We start from the raw sequence: 21,373 nt of genomic DNA, 5'->3' as shown, positions 1-21,373 counted from the left end.
GAACATGAGCAAGATAACACATGGGCTTGGCACAGAGATAAGGCTTGGGCTGGGTAAACTGAAACTGAACTGTGACAACGAGGGGAAGGTTTGCAGTGCACAGGCACCACCCTCTGGGCAGGAGATTCCACCTGAGCAGGGACAGGTGGTGCAGGTGGCATCTTTATTCTGTTTCAGGGTGCTGATGTGCACGGGTGTTGCAAGGAAATTCACAGGAAAAGGTGTGGTGGGTGTGCATGGGGACATGCCAACTGCAGGAGCTGTGGTTTAGGAGATGCAAGGGAAGAACGTGGTGCTGGTGTGTGTCACTGCCTTGTGCCACAGCCTTGCCAGGGCACAGGGAGGGGACGTGTGGCCGCAGCAGCAGCAGTGGGTGCCTCTCTGCTGTTCCCAGGCTGGAGCTCTGCACAGAGGTCTCTGTGCCAGGGGGAACTGCTGTCACAGACATAATTAATGGAAAATCCTTTCATTAGGATGAGCTGAGAAGCTGAGAGGCCTCAGAAACAAAATGTAAACAATGGTTATCTGCTGCTGTGGAATGCAACAGGTGCATCTGTGATTGGTCTCATGTGGTTGTTTGTAATTAATGGCCAATCATGGTCCAGCTGTCTTGGATTCTCTGGTCATTCACAAGATTTTATTATGATTCCATTCCTTTCTATTCCTTGCAAGCCTTCTGATGAAATCCTTTCTTCTATTCTTTTAGTATAGTTTTAATAAAATATATATAATAAAATAATAAATCCGCCTTCTGAAACATGGAGTCAGATCCTCATCTCTCATCCTGGGACCCCTGTGACCACCACCACACCCTGCCATGCTCAGCTCAGGGACCCAGCCCTGGCAGAGTTGAGATGCCTGGAAGTTCCCTCAAAAGGCAATAAAAGGAGTGAAAATCCAATTGCACATGGATGTGTGCCCAGCAAACGTGTTCATGGAAATACACATTGCTGTGGTCCCTGCCAGCCTCCTGGTGTCCCCCAGTGCTGTCACTGCAGCATTCCCTCCTCTCCAGGGTGTCCCCACCGTGCCTCACAGCCCTCCCTCTGCAGCCTGGGGCACAGCCAGTGCTGGGGGAATCCACAAAATCAGAGGGTTTTGGGAAAGCTGCAAAAGGCAGGCCTCAGAGACAGCAGGACTGTGATTAGGGCTAAGCAGTGGCCATGAGATGGGTCAGCAGAAAGATTATTTGTGAAAAAAGCCAATCACTTGTTGTTAAAATTTTTAAAAGGTTAATAGTAATAAAATAGTTAAAAAGAATAGTAACACAATTAGAGTAATAGCAATTTGGACAAATTGAATTAGTACAATATGAGACAAGAAAAACAAAGAGTTACAGACGTCCGGGTACCTTTTTCTGGGCTGAAAAAGGACCCCTGTTAACAAAGGATTAACCCTTAAGAACAACAGCCTGTTGCATATTCATACATCTCATACATGATGCATAAATCCCATTCAAACACAGGATTCTGTCTGGTCAGTGTCAACTTCTTCCTTCTAATCCTAACAGCGCCTCCAAGGCCGGAAGAAGTTCAGTTTCTTCTGATAAGAAGGCAATAAATTCCCTTTCTCTGAAGGATTTAGGTGTCCTGTGGCTGCTATCTCACTGCAAGTCCTTTGAGTTAAGCAAAGCATCTTACACAGCATAGTTTCTATTTTAACAATTTTTTTATAACCTAAAACTATATTTAACACAGTACTTAAGAAAATAAATACAGCATAGCTTTCTAACACAACACATACTATATTCATTTTAATATTTACGAAAAGCCGATCATAAAATACATACATTTTTCACATATTTAAAAAGTAGAAAAGCGAGGACAAATAGAACAATGGTGTATGTATTAACGCTTGTCTAGAATAACTTTCTAAGCTACAAAAAAGTTTGTCTAGCAAGATATTAGGGAGTTCTGAGCTTAATAATGGAGCTCTGTGCATTTTAAGGCTTACAAGCAGGTATTGTATTCAAAATAAGCAAGCATTGTTTTAACCAAAGGTACGTGTGCTTATAGTGGTTGGATAGAACTACTGTCAATGTGCTTTTGCTTTGTGTGATTGGTCAAAAAACTTATAAAGTGAGTTGTAACATTAAGTTCTCGGTCTGCTGCCTGGGATGTGAGCTGCTGCCATCTTCCCATTGTTATAACCATGTAATGAGGCTGACGCTGAAAAATAAACCAGCTCAAGGCACGTTCCACAGCAGCCCCGTCCCGTTTGTGATTTGTACAAATACCCCCGGCCGGCGGTAAGCGTGACCAGGGGACAGCCAGCGGGTGTCACTTCAGGAGCCTGGCCGGGAGCCCTGCCCCGCCTCTGGGCACAGCGTCACCTCCTGCTCCTGCTCCTGCTCCTGCTCCTGCTCCTCCTGCTCCTGCTCCTCCTGCTCCTCCTGCTCCTCCTCCTGCTCCTGCTCCTCCTGCTCCTCCTCCTCCTCCTCCTCCTCCTGCTCCTGCTCCTCCTCCTCCTCCTGCTCCTCCTGCTCCTCCTCCTCCTGCTCCTCCTCCTGCTCCTCCTCCTCCTCCTGCTCCTCCTCCTCCTCCTGCTCCTCCTCCTGCTCCTGCTCCTCCTCCTCCTCCTGCTCCTCCTGCTCCTCCTCCTCCTGCTCCTGCTCCTGCTCCTCCTCCTCCTGCTCCTGCTGCTCCTCCTCCTCTTCCTCCTCCTCCTCCTCCTCCTCGCTCACGAGTTTCTGTTTCCCGGCGTCTCGCCCGATCTCCAGCCGGGCAGGATGGCATCGGCCATGTCGCAGACGCTGGAGGAGAAGCTGGTGTGCTCCATCTGCCTGGAGCTGTTCAAGGTGCCCGTGACTTTGCCCTGCGGCCACAACTTCTGCAGGGCCTGCATCAGCGACCACTGGGCCAAGAAAAGGCAGGAGCCCGAGCCGAGCATCACCTGCCCCGAGTGCCGCAGGCCCTTCGAGCCGTGCCCGAAGCTGGAGAAGAACGTCACCCTGCACGGCGTGGTGGAGCTGGCCCGGGACGGCGAGCAGCTGGGCTGTGCCGGGAACCGGAGCCAGGCGGCCCCGGCCGAGCTGTGCCCGCGGCACGGGCGGCCCCTGGAGCTCTTCTGCCTGGACGAGCGGCGCTGCATCTGCTGCGTCTGCACCGAGCGCGGCTGCCGCCCGCACCGCAGGGCGCTCTTCGAGGAGGAGAGAGCCAGAAAGCAGGTGCGGGGGTTGTTGGGGGAGATGAAACACGAAAGCCTTATAAATATGATTGTCTGGCAAATGATTTTGGGAATATAGAAACTATAAGCGAGATTGAAATGAAAGCAAGCTTTGGGATCCCTTAGTTACTGAACAACTGGAAAACAACGGTGTGGCTGTGCTGAAAGTAATCCCCTTTTGATGGAACAACACCCTCTGCTCGCAGACAGGCCCAAGGGTCAGAGCAGACCCTACAGCTTGGCAGAAGGAGCCCAAAGAGGAGTTTTTAGGGTTTGAAATGTAACCCAGTATGGTAATGTAGTGATTCTTATAGGCTGTATGGAAATGCTGTAGGATTTGTATATTGTACTAGATTGGTTAGTGAGAATGAGAATATTCAACACAGAGGAAGATTTATTGTATTGTAATGGGAACTTTGCTGTCTTACCCCTTCTACTCTCTCACCCTCTCATCCTCTCTCCCCCTCTCTTCTCTCAGCCTGCCCTGAGCTGTGGCTGGCAGCTCCCAGCAGGGCCCTGCACCCAGGCTCTTTGCAATAAACCCCAAATTCCACAACCAAAAGAGGATTTATTGTATTGTAACAGGAACCTTGCCCTCTGATCCTCTCTTTTACTCTCTCATTCTCTCTTTACCATGTTCTTGCCTTCTCTCTCTTCCTCTTTGGGCCTGCCCTGAGCTGTGGCTGGCCGCTCCCAGCAGGGCCCTGCACCCAGGCCCTTTGCAATGAACCCCAAGTTCCAGCCCTGGCTGCAGAGATCTCTCATCTCCATCCATCCCCACCATCCCACCCCCCAACACTCCCACAGTGGGTGACACAGCTGGGGCCACGGGGGAGCAGGGGGTGTTGTGACAGCTCGGGCACACACAGCATCCCCCTCCACTGCCCCGTGTCCTGCTGCAGGGACGTGGTGCCCGGCTGTGCCACACTGCCCAGCTCAGCTGGACAGGGGCTGGCCAGGGAGGTGCCACCAGTGCCTGGCTGCTCTTTGAGGAACCAGGTGTTGTCAGGAGCAGCAGTGAGCTGGGTAAATCCAGCAGCACGAGATGAACAGTGCCCTGTGTGTTTGTTGTGAAAAGTGCATATTATATGGCTCTACACAGATGTTTACTGTATGTATTTTGATGTATTGATTAGTAGTGCTGTATTAACATTTTAATAATAAATGTAGTCTTGTAATTAAAAGGTAACTTTTGTAGTTAAAATAAGAACTATGTTGGTGGGATTTTTTAAGAAAGGAATGAGGTACTCGCACCAGATAGCAGCCACAGGACACCTGAATCTTTCAGAGAAAAAGAATTTATTTTTTGCCCTCTTATCAGTAGAAATGAACTTCTCCCTGCCTCGAAGGTGCTGTTAGGATTCAGAGGAAGAAGTTGACACTGACCAGACAGAATCCTGTGTTTGAATGGAATTTATGCATCATGTATGAGATGTATGAATATGCAACAGGCTGCTGCTTTTAAGGGTTAATCCTTTGTTAACGTGGGTCCTTTTTCGGGCTCGTGCTGCCCAGTAAAAGGTACTCGGACGTCCGTAACTCTTTGTATTTATTGCCTCATATTGTCCTAATTCAATTTGTCCACATTATTATTACTCTAATTGTATCACTATTTTTTCTAACTATTTTATTGCTATTAAACTTTTAAAACTTTAAAAACAAGTGATTGGCGTTTTTCACAATATCCACTCCACTGCCCCATGTCCTGCTGCGGGGACCTGGTGTCCCTCTGTGTGCCAGGCTCGTGCTGCCCAGAAAAAGGTACCCAGATGTCCATAACTCTTTGTCTTTATTGTCTCATATTGTCCTAATTCAATTTGTCCAAATTACTATTACTCTAATTGTATTACTATTTTTATAGCCATTTTATTACTATTAATATTTTAAAATTTTAAAAACAAGTGATTGGCGTTTTTCACATTTGTTACCCTCTGATCTAGAGGAAACAGCTAAAAACAGGGTGAAAGTCAGCACAAAAAATCACTTCTTTGTTATCCTGACACAGAGTCCCCTTCCCAAGCTGCCTCCTTCCGTTAGGCTTGTCCTGCAGCCCTGAGAGGGTCCTGGGGGCCAGGTGGGCAGCATTGGGCTTTTCCACAGGATGTGCAGCTGGACATGGCTGGGAGAAATGACTGCTGTGAAACTCAGTGCTCTGGGCTAGTTGAGACTGTTCAGTCATAGGCTGAGCTTGATGACCTTGGAGGACTTTTCCAACTGTTCTATGTTATTCTGTGCCTCCTTTCACAGACCTTTTTGAAAGAATCCCTGGAAAAAGCCCAGGAGGAAGCAGAGAGGATTGAGCAGACAATGAAGGAGCTGGAGGTGCAGACAGAGAGCATCAAGGTAACGCTGCAGCCTCCCTGTGCTGGCCTGTGGAGGGGAGCATCCTGGTTCTCATGGCTCTTCCTGCCCAGGACTGCTCCGAGCTCAAAGATGGGATCCAGAGCAAATTCACCCACCTGAGGAAAGCTCTGGAGGATTTGCAGCGTCAGACAGTGGCCAGGATTGAGCAAGAGCAGAGTGCAGCCCTGGAGCGTGTGGGCAAGAACTGGGACCTGTGCAGGGAGCGCCTGGATGTCCTTGGGCAGCACAGGGAGAGGGCTCAGAGCCTGCTGGCCTGCCCTGAGCACAGGACCTTCCTGCAGGTACCACCCTGGCACTGTGTCCTCCCCTTCTGATGGCAGCAGGATCGTGTCCCACCCATTCCCACTGGGGACACATCCTCACTTTGGCTCAGGGATGTGCTGGGGCTGTGGGGATGAGCTGGTTTTGGGGGTCCCTGAAAAGTTGTGTGGGCAATGCTGGCATGCCCCTGTTGCCCCCTGGGAGACATAGTGGATGCAAATGGGTTTGCAGAGTCCTCCCCAGACTGGTGCATGGTGTCTGTGTGTCTGTCTGCAGGAGTTCCCCCTGCTCCCACCTCTGGAGAGCCCAGAGGTGCTGGTGCCCGTGGAGTTTGATGTGGCTGCTGTGATCAAGCCCATCTCTGAGATCCTCACCAGCATCTCCAGGCTCCTGCTGGAGGACCTGCCTGGCTGTGTGACCCCCAGAGCCCCCAGCCCTGCCAGCCCAGGTAACCCTCCTGCTCTCAGGGGCACTTTGAAGGGCTCTGAGTTGTCCTGGAGATGAGCCTGGCCTGTGTCACTGCTGGGGACACAGCTGCTGGGCACAGGGGTTTGGGATGGGACACACATTTACTGGTCAGCAGATGGAGTGGGATGAGTGGGTGGCCTCCCTGTGGCCCCTCCTTGCTGGGAATGCTGAACCATGGTGGCACATGGCTGCTCCCAGGTTTGGATACAATGGACTTCCTCCTTCTCCTATTCCTCCTTTTCTTCCCATGAAGCCAGGAAGAAAGAATTTTTGGGTGGCATTACTCCAAAAGCCTGTTTCCATCCTCCACAGACCCAGAGCACACCCAGGAGCTGGCAGTGAAGGCTGTGGCCCCTCTCCCCAAGTGCCAGCTCCGAGCTGAGCTTCTGAAGGGTAAGGAGCACAGGGGGCTGCAGGGACAGCACCTCCCTGGGGTCCCCAGCAGGAATAGATGTCACCAAGCCAGGCTCCTGTGGCTGTGGCTGCAGGGACAGGGGCTCCTGTCCTGGTTCTTCCAATGTGTCTCCCTAAATGAGAGAAGGGTGGTGTAGGGGCAGGGTGGATGGGCTGGGATGGGAAAGGACCCACATGGGGGATTAGCAGCACCAGGAAGTGCTTTCCCATGGAACTGAGGCTGTCTGGTGTTGGATCAGTCACTGCCCTGCATGGCAGAGCCCCAGAGCCCTGCCTGCAGTCATTGCTCTCTGTCCAGGGATATGGCCCCAGCATTCCCCTGCAGTCCTTCATGTCCCCTTTCCTCTGCAGGCCAGCCCTCTCCTGCTTGTAGGAAATCCCTCTGTGCTCCTCTTCCCATCTCCTCCCTGTTGGGAAGAGGTTTGGGTTATGCCATGTTGGTCACGTCACTATTGCTGATTATGGGACCTGTAGCAATTCCTTCCTTCAGGTCCCATGGAACATCCTTAGGGTTATTAACAGGAACCCCCTGTTATTTATGGGCAGCAGGCAGGAGCCCAGCCAGCTGCCAGGCCCAGGTGTTGGGGAAGGTGAGGTGCTGGTGGCCAGGGAATGCCCATGGCAGGAGCTATCACAGCCCATGCAGAGGAGAGTAACTCCCTGCAATACCATATTTGCTCACTAAACACCTGGTTTTCTCCCCCTCTCCCAACCCACACTGGTACTTTTTGCTCTGAAAACCAAGCACATCCCTGCCAAAATGGCCACAGAGCCACTGTGGTCACAATGGCCACTCAGTTGTGAGCTGGGTTGTGCAAGGACTGTGCAAGGCATCGTGTCTCATTGCCTCAACAGCTATTCATTGACTTTTCCATTCCCTCTAGGGCAGGTATTGCATCCTCCCCGCTACCCTTCCCCTCCAAACAACCTGTTCCCTTCCATTTTGGGAGCCAGCCCTACAGAATTTAAACCCCATCACTGCTGGGAGGGCACGAAGGTCTGATGAAACATTTCAGCTCCATCCATGCCCTTGTTCCCCCAGACCACCGCAACCTGACCTTCGACTCTGAGACAGCCAACAGCTACCTGGAGGTGTCCAAAGGTGCCCACAGAGCCAAGCACCGTGCTGGCAGGGTCCCTGGGCAGGGGCAGGGCCCTCGTTTCCAGCCCTGGCAGGTGCTGTGCACGCAGAGCTGCGGCCCCGGGCGCCACTACTGGGAGGTGAAGATCTCCAGCCACTCCGTCATCCTGGGGGTCACCTACCGGGGGCTGCCCCACGAGCAGCAGCAGGGCCACAGGTTCAACATCGGCCTGGATGGGGGCTCCTGGGGGCTGCAGGTGAGGGAGGATTGTTACCTGGCCTGGCACGAGGGCCGCGCCCAGAAAATCCAGGAGCAGCTCTATAAGAACCTGGGGGTCAGCCTGGATTATGGCAAGGGGCTCCTCTCCTTCTACGGCCTCGGGGAGAGGACAAAACTCATCCACTCCTTCCACAGCGTGTTCACGGAGCCCCTGTACCCCGTGTTCTGGCTGTGTGAGGGGCGAGTGGTGACGCTGTGCCAGAGGGACTGAGCCAGAGCCACCACGCTGGGCCGTGGCCAGGCTGGCAGGTGCCAGGCTGTGCCAAAGTGGAGCTGCAGCTGGGGCTGTCGTGGTGCGGTGGCACCTCAGTGATGGGGCAGGTGTGGAGTGCAGTGTTTTAACAAGAGCTGATGGGGACAGGCATGTAAATTAACCTGTTTGATTTGCATATGCAAATATCACACCAGTGACACATGGCAGGGCTGGAGCTGTCCCTGCAGACTGAGCAAGGGAAATAAGGAGGATGATAAAATGAGATTTTCCTCTTTCTTCTATCCCTGCCAAATTTCCCAAACTTGGGGAAGGTTTGGGATGAGGGGGACCCCAGAGGGAGGTGCTGCTGCCACGGGGTGCTCTGAAACAATTCAGAGGCACCTCTGTGCTCACACAGCCTCTCATGCAGGCAGGTCCTGCTCCCCCCAGCCCCTTCTTGGGTTCCTCTTGCTGTTCTCAAGCAGGCAGAGCAACAGAGCAACTTCTCAGGGTTCTATGCCGCAGCTCTTTGTACGATGCTGCTTTTCCCAATAAAGCTTTATTTTCTTACTGCTGCTTTCTTTCTTGCTGCTGTTGGGAGATGTGGGACCCCGCAGCACTGGGGGTGGGGGGAGCTGGGTGCCCCTTCTCTGACAGCCATCCCTGCAGGGCCCCATCCTGCCCCTCCATGTCCCCGTGGGGCCCATGGCCGACCCTTGGGGCAACCAGCAGAGCCTGGAGGTGCTTTATTTACTGTGCTAAGGAAACCTGGTTTCCTATTGCTCTGCTCCAAGGTTGGTCTGGCACATGTCACTCTTGTGCTGAGAATGACACAGGAACAGGAGCGAGGCAGGATTGCAGAAAGAGCAAAGAAGGCTTTGTTCAAGAGAACCACGGGGTTTATATAGAGTGATACCATACATTCTGTTTGATTGGCTACTTAACAAAAACACCTTTCTCATACACCATCCTTGAGAAGAACAGAAAGATGAAGTAGAAGAACACAACCTGCAGATTGTTTATACTAACAAGTTATCACATCCTTACAACTCCCTGAAAGTTCTCACAAGCTGCTGTGAGGAGCACACAGCTCCTGACACCGGCCCACGTGCCCATCGGGAACACATGAGTCCTGGCCCACACAAACAGGTCGGGCACCGAAGACCCCCCATAGAAAAGGAGGTGCCTCCACACAGAAAAATCCTTGTTGTCGTCATGGTGCCAATCCCCCGTGACGGAAACAGCGGCACCCAGCCCCAGCAATTCAGGCGCTGTCCGCGCTCTGGGGAGTCCCGCGGGTCCCGGTTATCAGGGCAGCCCCACGGAGCAAGCCCGGGGGAAGGGTGCGGGGAAAGGCCGGTGCCTCTGCGGGAAACAAAGGGGGTCCGGACCCAAGGAGCCCGGGGCTCTGCCGCACTCTGCGAAGGCACCGGAGCAGCACACACGGCGGGTCACCAGATGTCACCCGTGCGCCGGGAGTGACGCAGGAACAGGTGAGAGGCAGGATTGTAGAAAGAACAAAGAAAGCTTTATTCAAGAGAACGGCGCGGTTTATATGGAGTGATACCATACATTCTGTTTGACTGGCTACTTAACAAAAACACCTTCTTCATACACCGACCTTGAGAAGAACAGAAAGACGAAGTAGAAAAACACCACCTGCAGATTATTTATACTGAAAAGTTATCACATCCTTACAACTCCCTGAAAGTTCTCACAAGCCGTGGTGAGAAATGCTTGCCATTTCTCTCTCTCTCTGTCCCATGGCATCCATAGAAACAGAAGAAAATCTAAAGTTTTCATTGATGTTTTTCCAAGGGTGAGACTGCAGGTCTGATGTCTCCTCCGGCTCCTGTGGGAATGCTGGTGAAGATTAACAGGGTAAAACTGGGCACTGGGTTCAGAAGTGCTGGGGATGTGAATGCCTGGGGAATGAATCACATCATTTTTCCTTTGGGGACAAAACGCTTAAAAGGTTCAGTCCTCTTCTTCAAGAACAGATATGATCTAATTTGTGCTTCCTGCTTCACTCAACACCTCCCTACTCCTCGCAGCCCTGTCCTTGGGTGAGGCCTTGCATGCACCTGGGAACTTATCCAATACCAAAAATTGTCTGTGTATCCTGCACAAAAAGGATCCAGAGACCTTGTGAGGCAGATCTTTGTTCTGAAAGCACTTTGGGGCTTCCCAGCCCTCTGGTGCCTGCCAGCTCCTGCCAGACCCCAGAGGAAAAGGGGACAGTGAGCCAGACCTGGGCACCGCAGCCCTTTTGGCCATGGGTGGTGTATGTCCTTGGACACGAGGGCTGCCAGGAAAGCACCTGCACCTCTGCACTGGGGGGGCTCAGGAGCTTCCCCATGGTGGGGAGCACCTGGGGAGCAGTGGAGTAGCAGCAGGTCCTAAAGGGGGAAGGAATGCTCCAGGGGAGCAGCAGGACCTTGGGAGGGGGGCTGGAATGGGCTGGCAACAGCTTCCCTGAATGGGAGATTCAGGGAAAGTCAGCAGCTTCCCTTGGGAGCAATGGAACGCTGGGGAGGGCCCAGATCCCCGTGGGGCAGATCCTTTCGGAGGCGGCAGACCCCGGGTGGGGCACAGCACATCCCCAGCAGGGTGACATCCCCCCGGGGCTGATCTCCCTGAAGGCGGCCCATGCCAGGGAGAGGGACCAGACGGGAGCAGATCCCACATGGGGAAGGTGAGGCCCTTTCCTGGGCGGCGGGTGCCTGGGGCCGGGGCGATGCTGTGGGTCAGCGCCCCGAGGGCACGGCGGGGAGCGGAGCCCCAGCGCGGCGGCGGGAGGCGGAGCGGGCGGGCGGGGCGCGGCTGCCGCCCGCCCCCGCCGGGGCTGGGAGCGGGGCCGGGCCGCTCGGGGCGCTCAGGGATGGATGCTGCGCCCGGGAGCGCCCCGTCGTCCTCCGCCGCGGCGTTGCGGCTGGCGCTGGCGGCTCCGGGGCTGCCCGAGGGTCCCCTGTGCTGCCCCATCTGCCTGGACGTGCTGCGGGACCCGGTGACGGTGCCGTGCGGACACAACTTCTGCCAGGGCTGCTTGCAGGCGCTCCGCCAGCGGCCAGGCCCCCCCGACGGCGGCGGGGCGGGCGGGGCCGCCCGCTGCCCGCTGTGCCAGGAGCCCGTCCCCGCGGCCCTGCGCCTCTGCAAGAACCGCGCCCTGTGCGAGCTCCTGCCGCTGCTGGCGGCCGCCACCGGCGCCTCGTCCCCGTCGTCCTCGGCCGCCGCCACCCCGACGTCCCCGGCCGGCGCGTCCCCGATGGCGCCGGGAGCCGAGGAGGAGGATGCCGCGGGGGAGGAAGGCGCGGCGGTGCTGTGCGATGTGTGCCCGCCGGGGTCCCGCGGGGCGGCCGAGCGGTCGTGCCTGGTGTGCCTGGCGTCCTTCTGCGGGGCGCACCTGGAGCCGCACCGGCGCGCCCCCGCCTTCCGCGCACACCGCCTGGTGGCCCCGCTGCGGCGGCTGGAGGAGGGGCTGTGCCCCCGCCACCTGCAGCCCCTGGACGGCTTCTGCCGCACCGAGCAGAGCTGCGTCTGCTCCCGCTGCCGCGCCCACGAGCACCGCGCCCACGACGTGGTGCCCCTCGAGCAGGAGCGAGAGCACAAGCAGGTGCGGGGTGGGGAGGGCGCGGAGGTCCCCGCGCGGGTGGGACCCTGGTGTGGGGGTGTCGGGGGTGCTGTGAGGCGCGGCGTCCCTCGCAGGGGTTCATCCTGCACCCACGGGGAGCCCCCAGGTGCGGTGTGTGCAGGTGCAGCTCTGGTGGGATGCCGTGTGGCGGGGGGGGTGCTGTACTCTCACCCCTAGGAGAATTGCACCCCAACATATGGACAGGGTGCTGCGCCATCGGGGAGCCCTGGGCGTGGGGCAGGATGGGCAGGTGGGGACGGGGATCGGGGCAGAGCCGCTGCCGGGCAGCCCGGGGGAGTTTTCCCGCTGCGGAGCCGAGCTGGCAGTGCCGTGGGTGCAGGGCTGGGCCGAGGCTGCCCGGGACACCCCCGAGCGGCCACCCCCGCGCTGCCGTCCCGTTCCCACAGCCCCGGCAAGGCGCTGCTCGCCCGCGCTGGCAGCCGGCCCGGCCGCCGCTCCCGCTCCCCCAGCCTTTTGTGTCCTGCCGTTTTGGCAGCGGGGGTTTTTCCATCACTCCCGTTCCCAGATGTGACTGAGTCACCTCCTAAACTCACACCCACAGCCTTCCCTGGAGCCGGGGCTCCAGTCCCAACGTGGTGCTGCCTTCCTGGGCACTGCTGCCTTGAAAGTGTGGGGCTGCAGGCCGGTGGGAACCTGTGAGGCTCACGGTGTGGTGGCATCTCGCATGGCCATGAGGCATTTGGAGACCTTGGGAGAGTTTGCCTTTTCCAAGGAGTAGCCCAGCCCCAAGCAAGAGCCCCAAGCCAGCTCCCCCTCCTGATGGGCTGCTAGGATTGCAGGAAAACCCTTTTATCGGCATTATTAGTCATGGGGCACCTTAAAATAGAAAGTGTGTGTAATCCCCGCCCTGAGGAGCTGTCAGACCTCAGCAGGCGCTGCTTAATGTCGCCTGCAGGACCTCTGTGCCTGCCCTCGGCCACCGCCCTGGGCTGCGGGCTGGGGTGGATGCACGGGGAAAGCGCCTGGAGCTGCTCCCCGGGAACAGGGGCGCTGAGCATCAGCAGGGAGCTCTCCGGCTGGGGAGCGCCCTGCCGGCTCCCGAGGGACCCGTCCTCGTGATGGGCGATGGATGAGCCAACAATAGCGTGTCAGGAAACGCCATGCTCGGAAGGTGCTTCCTTTGCAGCCCGTGCTCCGGAGCTGGTTTGCTTTGCTCCTAAACAGAAACCTCCAGGGGACTCTGTGCCGAGTTTCTGAGTGCTCCAGGCCTGCCTTTCAGCTTCTGCACCAAACCCAGGTGGATTTTTCGCAGCCCTGGGTTCTCACTAAGAGCAGTTGTAGCTGCAATCACTGCCTGATGGGTTTGCTTTCAAATTCCTGTTTTGTTTGGTTTCCGCTGGGACCAGGGTGGAGAAATGGAACTGGACACGACCCTTTCGTTTTCCAGCTGAGTGAGAAGGGATGTTTGCAGGTTGAATGTTGCAGGGAAGGAAAACAGGAAAACGACTCGTGGTTCCCCTTGCATTCTTCACCCCAAGCCTGGTAGCGAGGTCACGGTCAGAGAGGCTCTGTGGATCGAGCTGAGGGAGAGGCTGAATGCCCTGGGCTCCCACTGGCACTGGGGTAAAGCTCAGTGTGTGTCCTTCATGTCTGCAGGCCCAGCAAGCCAAATTCCTGAGCGATGCGGAGAATGAGCTGGAGGAGCTGGCAGTCACCATCACCCAGGCCAAGAAGATGGTGGAGCTCATCAAGGTGACTCTGCAATGCCTTTGCTCTGTCGGTGCAGCTCTGCTGGGCTGGGGGTGGAGGAGAAGGGGCTGTGAGATTTTGGGGTGCATGGGCTGTAAAGATGATGCTCACAGGAGCACCGTGAAACGATGGTGATCCTGGCAAAGACCCCTGAGGATTCTTTCTCCTGATCTCTGCTAATGCTCCTGGCATCTCTGGTTGCTTTAGTTTTTAAATGGAAGAAGGAACAGGGCAAGGACCATCCCAGGACATCCTCTGGCTCTTGCACCTTCTCTCCCCAGGCTCACGGGGTGGTTGTCCCTTTGGCCCTTGTGCAAACACTTTGCTGCTTGGGGACACCAAATGTGGTGCAGCAGTAAGTGGCACTGCCCATCCAGGTCTGTTGAGAGCTGCACTGTGAAGTGATCTGAGTTCCTGGGTGAAGGGGGTGATGGAGTGTCAGGGGATTCCAGGGAGCTGGGATCTGGGTGCTGGGCAGGGCACAAGTGTGGCTCACCTGACCCCTCTCTCCCTGCACTCAGGGTGCAGCCACAAAGGAGAGGGAAAGGGTTGAGAAGCTCTTTGCAGAGGCCTCAGGGGTGCTGGCAGCCTTCCAGAAGGAGGTGCTGGGATTCATCGAGGACGGGGAGCGCTCCATGCTGGGGGAGGCCGAGGCCGATCTGCGCTGGAAGGAGCAGAGACGAGCCAAGCTGGCACAGTGCAAGCAGAGCCTGGAGAACGTGCCCAGCACCGACACCATCTACTTCCTCCAGGTGGGATGGGGCAAGAAGGAGCTGACAATGTTGTGTTTTGGGCTTTTGTCCCATTTCCCATGGTGCTGGGTGCCAGGAACCCTGGGATGTGCAGGCTGCTGGGTCTCACTGGCACAGTCTTCTCCCCTGCCCTCTCCCAGGGGGAACAGCCAGCCAAGATTTCCCCCTGCATCACCACCACTTGTGTCCTGTCTGACTCAGGACAGGCTGATGTGCTGCCCAAGGGGGCACCTGGGTGTGGGGGAGAGCAAGAGTTTGGGGTCTGCTTCCTCCCTGGGAGCCCAGCAAGAGGAGACATTTTAGGGAGGAGATGCTGCTCCCTGCGAGGTGGGCATGGTCTGAGTCTGGGTTTGAAAGGGAGTGAGGAGAAGGTGCCAGGAACATGTGGCTGGGAAAGAGCTCTCCTCCCTTATGCTGTCCTTGGGCCAAGTCCTGAGAGCTGCCAGATCCCAAATCCTCCAGGGCCGGGTGGGGTCCTGGAACAAGAGACAACTTTGGCTTGTCTGAAACCTCCTGAAACTCCGTCTTTTTTGGCTCAGGAATTTCAGGCCTTGAAAGCAGCCATGGAGGAAAACCTCTCTGCACCTCTGAGCTTCCAGAAAGAGCTGAACTTCACCAAGTGCACCCAAGCTGTGGGTGCCATGAAGGATGTGCTGTCCACCGCCTGCAAAAACCAGTGGAACCACTTGCAGGGGAAAGGAGTTGATGGATTGAGTTGCCAGGAGATGGAGGAAGGTTTGTGTTCACCCAGCCCCTCTGCCTGGAGGGTTCCCTGTCCCTTTCCCTCTTCCCTGTGTGGGTGGGAGGCAGCTGCATGGCCCTGTGAGTGCTGGCCCCTGTCCTCCCAGCCCTGGAAGCTGCTCAGCACGGGTTCCCTGCACGTTGCACAATCTGGGCTTACGCCTCTTTGAGGTTTTGTGAATTTTTCCACGGAGACCGGAGACTGGAGAGGCAACAAACAGCCTGGGAGTTAGGCAGGGCCTGTGGGAGGGGGCAGGTGGCCAAAGTGGCCTCCTGTGAAAGGGGACTCTTCTTCCCAGCACAGACAGACCTCCTCACGGGGCAGGCCGTGGGCTCCCAAACATGCCAGGTTAGAGCTGATGTGGCAGCTCTGTCCCTTGCTGTCTCATTTAACCTGAGCTCTCTCCTTTCTCATTTTCTGGGATGCCCATGGGAATTGCAGCTGGTTCCTTGCCCCGCTGCCCACCTCCCTGGGGTGACAACAGTGGTGTCTGTCCTTTCCTGTGTGGGAGCCACAGGGGATGTGCAGGGGAGTGGGGATGCTGGCAGGGGCTGTGACAGCTGGGTGCCATCAGGGGCAGGGGACAATGCTCCAGGTGCCCCCTTGGTGGTGGTTTGGTCCCTTTGCTGATGCAAACTCTGCTGTCCCTGTCTCTGCAGCGTTGGCTGAATCCCGATTTCCAGACAAGTCAAACAACGCTGCCTGCCTGGAGAGCCGTGATTATTTCCTGAAATGTAAGTGGGGTGTGGGAACCCTGGACACTGAGAGTTTTGGGCTTTCTGTCCTGAAAGGCACAGACCCTCAAGAGAACTCTACATTTAACTTGAGGTTGTAGAGAAAGGCTTCCAAATTTAAATAACAGAACTAGGATTATGGGTGTGTAGTTTCAATAGAAGTGTGTAACATCACATAGTAGAAAACTTTAGAATATAGTAATATATATAAAGCTAAGATGGAGGTTTTAAGGCAGTGACTAGTCCTTCTCCTTCACCTTTTTCTTCATGGGTTTGGTGGTATTTTATTTATTTTGATGGGGACTTCTGCTTTGGGTTGTTGCTAAGGCCCATCTTCCCTTTCCTCTCTCCTTCCCGCCTGCCCGGCGCTGATCCAGCGGCTGTGGGAGCTCTGCCACCAGCAGAGGAAATTCTGCTTGCCTAACAGGGAGGCCTCCTGGCTTTCCTGACAACAGCCAGAGCCTGGTTAGCTGATGGATTTTTTCCCTTGTCTGTGGTTCTGCTGGCCCAGCTGCCCCAGGGGCGCTGCAGGCATCCTGTGTAACTCCTGCTGCTTCCCAGCCCTTGGAAAATTGGCTCCTCTTTAAATTAGACCAGAGTTTGTGTGCTGTGTTTGTCTGCCTTGTTTGCTGCAGGAGCCTGGGCTGGTGAGGGTTGTCTGCAGCAGCAGAATGGCAGGGATCACACAGTGGTGGGGCAGGAGAGGCTGAGGCTGGAGGGTGCAGGGCTGGGCTTGAGCCCCCACACCCCACCTGTGTGTCCCCAGCCTTACAGGGGATATGGGATCACCTACTGACGTGTCCACAGGGGACAAGGTCTGCCTCAGTGGCACAGAGCAGCAGAATTGGGCTCAAGGAGGGTGTGCTCTTGTGCTGTCAGACTGGGCCATGCCATGGTTCAGACTGCAATGCAGTTGATGTGATCCATGCCCAGGGTTGTTCCCTGGGAGAACTTCCTTGGGCATCCCCTCTGTTTGGGAACCATCAGTGGCTCTCACATTACCCAAGGCCACACTGGCTGGGGGCTGCCTGTTTGAAGCTGTGGCATACCTGGCTGTTCTCTCTTCTCAGGGTCTCTCTCTCAACTGCATTTATCTGTGGTTGCCTGAAATATGCTTTTATGTGCCATTTCCTTACCACCAGTCTGTCAGGTGGATTCTCCAATGTCTGGTATCACAGCTGAGCTCATCAAGCAGCCCCTCTGCCCAGTTACCTGTATCCATCCTGCTCATGGGAGTATCAGCTCTTTCAGCCTTGAAAATTCAGCCTGAAATTTGCCATGGGATTTAAAGGAAGGGGACAGAGGGATGGGAAAGGATCATGCTCATCATTAAAGGCTAGGGCAGGGAGGATTTCCTTGCACTTCCCTCCACATGCTCACTTCTCCCTCTTGCCCCTCACAGTTGCCTTCATCATCGACCTGGACAGCGACACAGCTGACAAGTTCATCCAGCTGTTTGGCACCAAGGGGGCCAAGCGGGTGCTGTGCCCCATCCCCTACCCGGAGAGCCCCACCCGCTTCATCAACTGCGAGCAGGTGCTGGGCTTGAACCTCATGAACAGGGGCAACTACTACTGGGAGGTGGAGCTGATCGATGGCTGGGTCAGCATCGGGGTCATCGCTGAGGATTTCGACCCACGGGAGGCCTACAGCCACGGGCGCCTGGGCAGGAACGACAGCTCCTGCTGCCTGCAGTGGAACGGCCAGAACTACGTGGCCTGGTTTGGTGGCTTCGAGTGCCCCATCCAGCAGCCCTTCTTCCACACCATCGGCGTCTTCCTGGAGTATTCCGAGAAGGCTTTGACCTTCTACGGAGTCAAGGACTCCAAAATGACCTGCCTGCAGCAGCTCAAGGTCTCCCCTTCTGCCAAGGGGAAGCTTGACCCGTTCCAGAACAAGATCAACCGGCAGTTTGCCTCTCTGTTCTCGAGCAAGCTGAAGCCAGCCTTCTTCCTGGAGAGCGTGGACGCCCACCTGCAGATCGGGCCGCTGAAGAAGGATTGCGTGTCGGTGCTGAAGCGCCGGTGACTGCCCGGGCACAGGGGCACGGACAGACCCACAGAAGCCTCTCCTGCAGGTTATTGCCAGCTCTCCTTGGTCGCCCTGTCTGTCTCTGTGGCAGCCCTCCCTCCTCTCTGCACTGCTGGGGAGCCAGGGCTGGATGGAGGCTCCTGATGGGCAGGGCTGGGGGCCAGGTTGGGCTGGATCCGAGTGCCAGCTCTGCCCCCGAGCGAGCTTGGGCCAGTCCCTGTGCTGCTCCCTGCTGTCCCTCAGCTTCCCTTTCTGGACATCAGGGACTGCCACAGCCTTTCTTGGTGAAGTGTGCTGCTCACAAGTGCCACATGGATTTGGAGCTGTGCCCTGGCCACCTGCCCAGTCCCTCTGCTCCACCTCTGCTCGCTCTGCCCCGGCGACTTGTGCAGATGCTTTGTGCCTTATCTCAGGCTCTGTTCCTGATGCTTTTTGAAGTGCTGCCTCATTGTCACCTTCTGCATGCTCCTCACGAAGTGCCTTTGATGGAGCAAGCCCTGTGTGGACCAGGTGAACCCCCAAAGAAGACATGGTCCCTTCCCATCACCTCTGTGCCCTGGCATGGGCGAGATGGTGCTCCAGGGAGAGGGATGTGGAGGAGCATGGTGCTGGGGTGATGCTGGGGTGATGCTGGGGTGATGCAGCACCTCTCCTTGCAGGGCTGCCCACCCATCAGTGCTGCAAATGTGAATCAAGGATCTCTGTCCAGCTGAGAAAGGGAGAAACCTCCTGCCGAGAAGCAGCAGCACTGTTCCCACCTGGGGGTGAGGGAGGGAACAGCACAAACCAAGTTTTGAGGACGTGCTCTAAAGTAAACACATTCTTTGGAATTCTTAGCAATTCTTAGCAAAGCTTTACAGCCAAATTTTCCCCCGTGTTTTTGATGACATTACTGTCTGGGGGATTTTAGTACTGTTAAACACCAACTCTCCAAGAACCCATGGCCACACTTGAGCTGAAAATCTGCCCCTTAGCTTAGAGATTTTTAAGTGACAGCGGTGCTGTGAATATGTCCCAGAGATAAATGGTCTGATTTAGTGTTCTAGGACAGCTGTGAGTGCCTCCATAAAGGTGCAGCATCATTCAGCTACTAAGTGACCCTTTGGACTCTGAGAATAAGTAACAATTAACAAAAACTACTCTCAGGCGAGAGGGAACACTGTTCCCTTCAGGAAAGGTGGAAACTCGAGGCTGAGAGACAAAACTGCCAGTTCACATGTCCTAAGGGAGCTTTTTCAGAAAGAAAACACAGAAATAACTGCCTGTGAGGGCAGCACAGAGCAGCCCCTGTCTCAGCACAGCGTGCCTTTCCAAAGTTTATTTTTTCTGGGGTTATTTTGCTACCTACCTCCCAAAGCTTGCTTTACAGAACCGTGGTGCTGTGTAATGTACACCTGGAGAGAAAATACAGAGGGTCAGGTTCTTCAGTGGCATGAGTGAGTCAGGGATGATGCAACAACCAGCAGGAATAATAAACAGCCCATTCAGCTAAATATATGAGATATATATATATATATTTTCCCCAAAGGATAGGCTGGAAATCATAGCGCTATATTCAAGTGGAGCCAAGGGAAAAATGTGAATGTGAATGAAATGCAGGCACAAAGCTGGGAAGTTTGAAGTTAAAGCCACGTTTATATGCTGAGGCTCAAAGAGCTCCTTAACTGTGACTCCTTTGCCAGAGCTGCCAGTTTCTGCTGGTGCAGAAAGAGCTGCCAATGCCCTGAAAATTAGGATATTTTAGTGGATGAAAGGTCTGAATGCAGCCACCCCTTCCCTGGGGCAAGGCTGGTGAGTCAGTTTGGGAAGGGGCTTGCTGGGATCTGTCTGCAAATTCCTCCTCCTCCTCCTCCCCTGCATGAGGTGACTCCTAAACTCAGCAAGCAGCGTGAAAAGGAACAGTGGGGCTTCCAGAATGAAATCTTCAGCTGAAATCTTGGCCTTTCCTGGCTGGTGGGAACGCTGCCCAGACTTCTGTCCGGATGGGAATTCATTCCCCGCGTCCTGAGCTCCAAACCCTCTTTGTTTGGCTGGCGCCAGAGCTCAGCCCTTGCACGGGATGTCAGCACGGGTGACACAGAGCAGGCTGCTCTGCCCAGGGGTGGCAGAACGGGGTGGCAGGAGCTCCTGGTGGCAGGAGAAAGGCAGGGCTGTGCCCCTGTGCATGGTCACATCCTGGCAGCACAAGGAAGGGAAGGAACGTTCTTCTCTGCAGGAAGAGATCTCCCACGTCTGCGCCCCAAATCTCATTTATTCAGGCGAAACTCCCACAGTTTGCAGCGAGGAGTTTGGCCAGAGTAAACACAGCAGATCTGGGTCCTTGCCCTGTTTGGTTTCACCGTAGGTGGATTGATTGCTCCAAGGGGAAACCCACGCTGGAGCCACTCATCCCACCCTCCTCCACTTTCCCAAGGCACAGGCACAAACCTCTGACCTCCCTCAGGGCTTGGGAAGCTCAGAGGGATCCTCTCCTTCCACCCTGCCACCACCTGGGAGCAGCTCCAGGGGCCCTGGGGTGTCTGGCGTGGGCTGGGGTTGTGCTGCTGCTTTGGGGGATTCATGGATCAGCTCCATGGAGCATCCAGGGGGCTCCTGTGGATGTGCCACATTTGGGAGGTGCTGCCCAAGCCTCTCTTTCCTGCTGCTTGCTTTTCTCCTGGTTGGGAGTGCTAAAAACCCTCCTGCCTCAGGGATGGTTTAAAAGAGGAGCAATCCCCTCAGGAGCTGGGTCAGAGTTTGCTCTGTGCTGCCAGGGATTTGTAAACTGGAAGGGTCAGGGAGTGTGCACTGTGCCAGCTCTGGATCCCTGATTTAACAAAGGGTTAAAAGCAGGGTGAGATGAGTTGAGATGGATCAATAGCACTTGGCAATTTAAACAGCCTTTCCTTGTTCCCTTGGGTTATTTCTGCTGTCACAGAGTGTTCCTCTTTTTAATTAGGATTTTTTAAATACAGTAACTGTAGGGTGTTTTACAGTGTGTGAAAAAACTGTAACAGAATCATGTAATGGTGTTAGAGACTATGATTTGACCATTAAATATGATACAGTCATTGCCCTGGGTTGTCTTTCCTTTAAATACCAAACCCTTTGACTTGTCCCATTATCTTATGTTTACTTTTCTGTGTCCTGTACATCTGGAATAAAATAACACAGATTTTATTTTCCAAGTGTGTCCAAGGGAATTCTGCCACATTCACATTTTTATTGCAAAAGCAGCAGAACAACTTTAAAATCCAATAATAATTGTCAGCCCTGGGCAATTCAAAACAATGAATTGGCTCAGTTCCTTCTGGTATGTCTGTCCTCATCCTAAAAATAAAAAATATTATCAGATTAGGTATTTTTCCTTAGTGTTTTTAAGTTTTAGAGTATAAATTTCCAAGGTTTTCTGTGTGATGAGGAGGTCTAGAGCTTCACACACACACTGGCATTTACAGCAGCATCCTTTTTAAGTGAAGGCTGCTTTTCTTAATGCCAAATGTCAATTGGAGTTAGGATAAAAATGTTATTTGGTGAGCCTTAGTTCATGTGAGGTGCCAATGCTCCA

The 21,373-nt window shown here is 54.9% G+C and overlaps 2 protein-coding genes across 2 annotated transcripts; both read left to right on the top strand.

Annotated features, from left to right (window-relative positions):
- The first annotated feature begins 2,635 nt into the window (after positions 1 to 2,635).
- Positions 2,636 to 8,796, top strand: TRIM65 (tripartite motif containing 65). The gene is made up of 6 exons (XM_063176055.1): positions 2,636 to 3,166; positions 5,413 to 5,508; positions 5,580 to 5,810; positions 6,067 to 6,238; positions 6,571 to 6,651; positions 7,715 to 8,796. The coding sequence occupies exons 1-6, from the start codon at positions 2,729 to 2,731 to the stop codon at positions 8,242 to 8,244; spliced, it is 1,548 nt and encodes a 515-aa protein (XP_063032125.1). The 5' UTR covers positions 2,636 to 2,728; the 3' UTR covers positions 8,245 to 8,796.
- A 2,311-nt stretch (positions 8,797 to 11,107) lies between these two features.
- Positions 11,108 to 20,876, top strand: TRIM47 (tripartite motif containing 47). Its single transcript, XM_063176054.1, has 6 exons — positions 11,108 to 11,839; positions 13,475 to 13,570; positions 14,089 to 14,319; positions 14,859 to 15,054; positions 15,721 to 15,795; positions 17,198 to 20,876. The coding sequence occupies exons 1-6, from the start codon at positions 11,108 to 11,110 to the stop codon at positions 17,821 to 17,823; spliced, it is 1,956 nt and encodes a 651-aa protein (XP_063032124.1). The 3' UTR covers positions 17,824 to 20,876.
- Positions 20,877 to 21,373: the final 497 nt, after the last annotated feature.

Source organism: Melospiza melodia, chromosome 24, assembly GCF_035770615.1.
Source record: "Melospiza melodia melodia isolate bMelMel2 chromosome 24, bMelMel2.pri, whole genome shotgun sequence".
Taxonomy (NCBI): Eukaryota; Metazoa; Chordata; class Aves; order Passeriformes; family Passerellidae; genus Melospiza; species Melospiza melodia.
This window is presented reverse-complemented; position numbering and strand designations above follow the sequence as displayed.